Raw genomic sequence first — 7500 nt, forward strand, 5'->3', positions numbered from 1 at the left:
TGACGGACAGTCCTCGTGGGTGAAAAGCACCCTGACAGTCCACGGGAAGGGCCAACGTGCTGATATGCGTACTGACGGACAGTCCTCGTGGGCGAAAATCACCCACGGACAGTCCTCGTAGGCGAAAATCACCCACGGACAGTCCTCGTGGGCGAAAATCACCCACGGATAGTCCACGGGAAGGGCCAACGTGCTGATATGTGTACGGATGTACTGTCCTCGTGGGCGAAAATCAACCGGACAGTCCACGGGAAGGGCCAACGTGCTGATATGCGTACTGACGGACAGTCCTCGTGGGTGAAAAGCACCCGGACAGTCCACGGGAAGGGCCAACGTGCTGATATGCGTACTGACGGACAGTCCTCGTGGGCGAAAATCACCCACGGACAGTCCTCGTAGGCGAAAATCACCCACGGACAGTCCTCGTGGGCGAAAATCACCCACGGACAGTCCTCGTGGGCGAAAATTACCCACGGACAGTCCACGGGAAGGGCCAACGTGCTGATATGCGTACTGACGGACAGTCCTCGTGGGTTAAAAGCACCCACGGACAGTCCTCGTAGGCGAAAATCACCCACGGACAGTCCTCGTGGGCGAAAATCACCCACGGATAGTCCACGGGAAGGGCCAACGTGCTGATATGTGTACGGATGTACTGTCCTCGTGGGCGAAAATCAACCGGACAGTCCACGGGAAGGGCCAACGTGCTGATATGCGTACTGACGGACAGTCCTCGTGGGTGAAAAGCACCCGGACAGTCCACGGGAAGGGCCAACGTGCTGATATGCGTACTGACGGACAGTCCTCGTGGGCGAAAATCACCCACGGACAGTCCTCGTAGGCGAAAATCACCCACGGACAGTCCTCGTGGGCGAAAATCACCCACGGATAGTCCACGTGAAGGGCCAACGTGCTGATATGTGTACTGACGGACAGTCCTCGTGGGCGAAAATCACCCACGGACAGTCCTCGTGGGCGAAAATTACCCACGGACAGTCCACGGGAAGGGCCAACGTGCTGATATGTGTACTGATGTACTGTCCTCGTGGGCAAAAATCACCCGGACAGTCCACGGAAAGGGCCAACGTGCTGATATGCGTACTGACGGACAGTCATCGTGGGCCAAAATCACCCGGACAGTCCACGGGAAGGGCCAACGTGCTGATATGTGTACTGACGGACAGTCCTCGTGGCGAAAATCACCCACGGACAGTCCTCGTGGGCGAAAATCACCCACGTCGTGGCGAAAATCACCCACGTCGTGGCGAAAATCACCCACGTCGTGGGCGAAAATCCCCCACGGACAGCCAAAATCACCCGAGAAGCCAAAAATTCAAAAATTGTTGTGAACAAGAGATGAAATCGTGTTCAATGTCTGTTGTTCTGTTATATTTCTGAATCAAAGTGTTCCCTTATATAGGGGATACAAGAGATAGATAAATGGAAAGTATCCAAATCATAATCCTAAAGTAAAAAGGAAAACATCCTAATGGATAAACATGAAACATAAATGGAAAACGTCTAGGCTAGAGGCGGCCGACTCTCTTTCCTCTTGGGCCGCGGATACTCTCTCTCTCTATGGGCCACGGACAGGCCTCTTGGTTCCTAGCAATCCACACATGTTCATAACACTCCCCCTTGGATGCTAGAACCATATGGGCTCGTATCATGCACGATGTTGCCTCGTTAAAACCTCTCTAGGAAAACCAAAAACCCAAGGTGGGAAAAATGGAAACCTTAGACAGGAAAAAGAGTACAACGCATGATACTCCCCCTGATGAAGGCATCACTGCAGATCCTTCAGGCGGCGCATCCCAATCTGATGAACCAGCTTCCTGAATGTTGAGGTTGGTAGAGACTTGGTGAAAAGGTCGGCTGAGTTGTCGCAGGATCGGACTTGAACTACTTGGACCTCCTTTGCCTTCTGCAGATCGTGGGTGAAAAAGAACTTGGGCAGGATGTGCTTGGTTCTGTCCCTTTGATGTATCCTTCCTTGAGCTGAGCAATGCACGCTGCATTGTCCTCGTAGATGATCATTGGCTCCTCCTTTTCTTGTTCCATGGACAGACCACTCTCTTTCAAGACATGGCCGGTCATGTTCCTCAACCAGACAAGTTCACGGCTTGCCTCATACATGGCTATGATCTCGGCGTGATTGGATGATGTAGCAACTAAGGATTGCTTTGTTGAACGCCAGCATATTGCGGCTCCACTATGTGTAAACACATATCCTGTCTGAGATCTAGCCTGGTGTGGGTCAGATAAGTACCCAGCGTCTGCATATCCGACCATGTTCTCTTTTGGTCGGTTGGTATAGAACAAACCAAGATCCTTTGTTCCTTGCAGATATCTGAACAGATGTTTCACTCCGTTCCAATGCCTTAAAGTCGGACATGATCCAAATCTGGATAGTAAACTCACGGCAAAGCTTATGTCCGGTCTAGTATGACTAGCTAAATACATTAAGGCCCCAATGGCACTTAAGTAAGGCACTTCCGATCCGAGTGGTTCCTCGTCGGGTTTCTTTGGACCGAATGGATCCTTTTCAAGGTCTAAGGACCTTACGACCATAGGACACGGTAAGGGGTGTGCCTGGTCCATATTGAACTGCTTGAGTATCTTCTCTGTATAAGTTTCCTGATGCACAAGGATGCCATTTCCTTTATACTCAAACTGTAATCCCAAACAGAACTTAGTTTTCCCTAAGTCTTTCATTTCGAATTCTTTCTTAAGACACTCGACGGTCTGGGAAATTTCTTCTGAGGTTCCAATGATGTTCAGGTCGTCCACATAGACAGACATTATTACATAGCCCTTGCTGTCGAATTTCTTTATGAATATACATGGACTTATTGGATCGTTCTTATAACCCTCTTTGGTTAGGTACTCGGATAGCCGGTTATACCACATCCGACCTGACTGTTTTAAACCATATAAAGCTTTGTTCAGCTTAATGCAATGTTGTTCTCGAGAACCTTTCTTATCTTTGAGCTCAATGCCTTCTGGAACTCTCATATGTATCTCATTGTCCAGTGGTCCGTATAGGTATGCGGTGACTACATCCATTAGGCGCAAATCCATGTTTTCTTTCACGGCCAGACTGATCAAATATCTCAGTGTAGTCGCATCCACCACAGGGGAATAAGTTTCCTCATAGTCTATTCCAGGTCTCTGTGAGAATCCTTGTGCTACAAGCCGTGCTTTGTATCTCACTACTTCTCCTTTCTCATTTCTCTTCCTTACAAAGACCCATTTGTATCCCACTGGTTTGACATCTCTGGGTGTCAAGATTATAGGGCCAAAAACGCCTCTCTTTCTCAATGATTCTAACTCCACGTTTATAGCTTGTTTCCATTTGATCCAATCTGATCTTAGCATGCATTCTTGTATGGACGTGGGTTCTAGATCCTCATCTTTATCCATGATCTCAAGTGCCACTTTATATGCAAATAAATCATCAACGTTGATATCCTTTCTGTTCCATTGTTTTCCAGACATCACATGGTTTATAGAGATCTCTTGATTGTCCGGCTCTGGTGTCCCGTGAAGTCCAGCGTCCCGGACCTCACTTGGAGGGACGGTCGGATCATCGGGTGTGGTCGGTATACTCGGCTCGACCATTCTGGTCGGCTCGACCGATCCATCTATGTCCTGGATGGTTTCCTTTATGCTCTCGGTTCCAGCACCTTTCTTGGATTTCCGAGGCTGTTTATCTTTGGAACCAATTGGTCTGCCACGTTTTAGACGTTGCCTAGACTCTGTAGCCACTTGACACTGTCCATCTTGGACGTCTAATCTTACAGGTGCATTACAAGCCGGGATATGTGATATTGTTACTCTATTAGGGTCAGCAAATGTATCTGGCAATCTATTAGCTAGCTCTTGTAGATGTATTATCTTTTGGACTTCTAAATCACAATCTTTAGTCCGAGGATCTTGCCAAGATGTCGATGGTCTAAACCAATCCAATTCTTTTGTTATCAACCGGCTGTTATCTCCCCCTAAGGACGGATATGTGGACTCATCAAACTGTGAGTCTTCGTATCTGGCCTTAAACAAATCACCGGTTGTTGGCTCAAGATACTTTATAATGCTTGGGGATTCATATCCTACGTATATTCCCATCCTTCTCTGCGGTCCCATCTTAGTTCTCTGTGGTGGAGTAATTGGAACGTAGACGGCACATCCAAACGTTTTGATGTGGGACACGTCTGGCTCATGACCCTTAAGTAATTGGGATGGCGAATATCTATGCTCACTTGATGGCCTGATGCGTATCAGTTCAGTTGCATGTAAAACTGCATGTCCCCATGCTGATCCCGGAAGTTTAGACTTCATAAGTAATGGACGGGCTATCAGCTGGATACGTTTAATGAATGATTCGGCCAAGCCGTTCTGTGTATGGACATGTGCCACGGAGTGTTCTACTTTTACCCCCATGGCCATACAGTATTCATTAAACGCCTGGGACGTGAACTCACCAGCATTGTCTAGACGTATAGTCTTAAGTGGAAAATCTGGGAAGTGTGCTCTCAGTCTTATCATCTGAGCAAGCAGCCGTGCAAAGGCTAGGTTCCGAGTGGACAACAAGCATACATGTGACCATCTGGTCGATGCATCAATGAGGACCATAAAATATCTGAACGTCCCACATGGTGGGTGTATTGGTCCGCATATGTCCCCTTGGATTCTTTCCAGAAAGTTCAAGGTTTCTTTATTAACCTTGGCTGGTGATGGCCTGGTTATGAGTTTCCCTTGTGCACATGCTGCACATGTGAGATTTCGTGGGATCACTCCTTTGAACGTGTGCCCTTGAGAATTCATCATCAATTTTCGCATCATTCCTGTTCCGGGATGGCCAAGCCGGTTATGCCATAAAGTGAATAGCTCTGAGGCATTTGCCTCGACCATACTGATCCGTGCATAGTAAAGACCAGTAGTCATTGCAGGCATGGTCTCTAGGATCCTTTTACTGCCTTTGGTGATCAAGGTTATATTAAGGAATTCTTTGTTTCCTTCTTCCCATGTTTCAAGGTGGAAACCGTTCAACCTTATGTCCTTGAAACTCAATAAGCTTCTTCTAGAGCTTGGGGAATACAAGGCGGTTTTGATCTCTAGGTGAGTGCCTTTGGGCATCATCACATAGGCCTGGCCGTGACCTTCAATCAGGCTGGCCTCACCTGCAATGGTTTGTACCTTTGCACTTTGCAATGTGAGATTCATGAAGTACCTTTTGTCTCTTAGGATCGTGTGGCTTGTGCCACTGTCCACCACAAGTACATTCATCTCATCATTCATTTCTATAAATAAAATTTCTAGACTTTAGAGACTTTAAAATTTTCATTAATGTAAATGTCATTTCATAAAGTAAAAACACCAAATCAAACACATAAAGCAATAAGACAATGTGATTCGAAAAACTAGTCCTTTAGACAGTCAGACGTCTCAAAATCCATTTGGTCATCTTTGCTGTCCCTGTCGGATTCATTGTCAGCATCATATCCCTTGTCATCTTGACCGTTCTCTTGGATCATATTTGCCTCCGGATTCTTGTTCTTGATACTCTCTTGATAGAGTTCGCACAAGTGCTTTGGAGTTCTACAGTTCTTGGCCCAGTGATTGTCCATCCCGCATCTGTGACATAAAGACTTGGACGTGTAAGATGGTTTGGATATGCCACCTCGTCCACGGCCATAACTCCCTCGGCCCTGACCGTAATTGGAACCACGACCACGGTTATGGTGGTTTCCCCTTCGGCCGGCTGAGTAGTTATCTCTACCGTTATGATTGTCACGTCTACGTCCCCTGTACCCACCACGGCCTTGACCGTATGGTTTCCTGTTGTCTTGGGCGTAGTTGGTTTCTTTGGGATATTTCCTTTCCACATCATGGGCTTCGGGTAATGGTGCTGTCCCGACCGGCCTTGCTCCACTATTTTTCATAAGGAGTTCATTGTTTGCCTCGGCCAGGAGAAGACATGAGATCAGATCAGTATATGTGGCAAAACCTTTTGTCCTGTACTGCTGCTGCAACACAGAATTCGATTGATTGAAAGTCGTATAGGTCTTTTCAAGCATCATCACATCGGACACTTCTTCACCACATAGCCTTAGTATAGAAACGATTTTGAACAAGGCTGAGTTATACTCGTCCACGGACTTAAAATCCATGAACCTGAGATGCATCCAGTCGTGTCTTGCCTTTGGAAGCAACACCATCTTTTGGTGATCGTATCTGTGCTTTAAAGCATTCCAAAGATCGAGTGGACTCTCAATTGTCATGTACTGATCCTTAAGACCTTCGATGAGATGATGGCGCATATAACATATGGCCCTGTATCTATTCTTTTCATTCTCATCATTACCCTCAGTGATGGTATCACCGAGTCCTTTGGACTTTAGACTGATCCTTGTGTCTAGCGCCCACTGCAAGTAATTGTCTCCGGAGAGATTAAGGGCTGCATAGTCTCTGTTTGCTATTTTCGACATCTGATCCACATTATCATTCAAGACATTAGATATACAATGGGATCATGTGGCCGCATGATATATGCAAGCTCGGCCACAACACGTCTTATGCATTCATGGTATCAAACAATCCTAGTCGACCATGGAGCTATCAAACAAGCCGCACGGCTATATGAACAATCAACAAGTTCGGTTATGTAAATCTAAGTTTACCATGGTGCGATCAATCCTAGAATTCAATTCTATATGTCCTAGAAAAGATTAATGCCACACGGCCATGTATGTTCTAATGCATTCAAATTCAGAATCAATCGGTTTCTATATGCTGGCCGATTCTATCCTAATCAGTTGCGGATGCAATACCAAGTTCAGATTCATGCAGAAACGTTTTTAAAACGTTCTTATGATTTCTAGGGTTCCAATCTATCAACTTATGTTTAAGGTTTCAAGGCCTTAAGTATTCATGTTCAGACAGATTGATTCAAGCAATCTAAACATTCCTAAAACCTCAATTTAGATCAGAAAAACAATCAACCAAAGTTAATCTTAAAATCGGCTAATGTTTCCTTTAGGGGTTAGGGTTTTCGATTCCATAAACTAGGGTTTGCCAATTTCAGATTCAATCAATCAACAAGCAAAGACAGGTTCTAATTTTGGAATCAATTCATGTTTCTAGTTCCAAGAGGTTGTCGATTTTAATCTTAGATTACTTTTAGGATTTCACGGTTTCCATAATAATGGAATTAGGGTTCTTTACTTTCTATGTTCTCAGATCATGTTTATACCTTAGTTTCGTAGGGGATTATGAACCGGACCACCAAAGATTGGAAGAGGCTTCGAGCTGAGATGATCGGATGGTCGCTGCCTCCTATCGGGTCGCGGTTGAGGTCTATCGCGGCTGGAGGTGTCTCGGCTGCGAGCTGATCGGCTATCGGGTTCGTCTCGGACTGATCGGGTATCGGATTGTCTCTGGCTGATTGCGGGTATCGGGTTCGATCGCGAGTTGAGAGACGGTTCTTCTAGATCTGGAACG

At 46.2% G+C, this 7500-nt stretch overlaps 1 protein-coding gene across 1 annotated transcript in view; it reads right to left on the reverse strand.

Moving 5' to 3' along the window:
* Positions 1-5420: 5420 nt before the first annotated feature.
* LOC125602500 overlaps positions 5421-7500 on the reverse strand; it is a 13686-nt gene continuing 11606 nt past the window's right edge. The window contains exons 2-3 of the mRNA XM_048774111.1: positions 6022-6425; positions 5421-5931 (exon numbers count right to left, since the gene is read on the reverse strand). Of these exons, the coding sequence (XP_048630068.1) occupies positions 5421-5931; positions 6022-6425 (915 nt within the window). The remainder of the gene's footprint in view (positions 5932-6021; positions 6426-7500) is intronic.

This window comes from Brassica napus, unplaced genomic scaffold (genome assembly GCF_020379485.1).
Source record: "Brassica napus cultivar Da-Ae unplaced genomic scaffold, Da-Ae ScsIHWf_287;HRSCAF=473, whole genome shotgun sequence".
NCBI classification, from domain to species: domain Eukaryota; kingdom Viridiplantae; phylum Streptophyta; class Magnoliopsida; order Brassicales; family Brassicaceae; genus Brassica; species Brassica napus.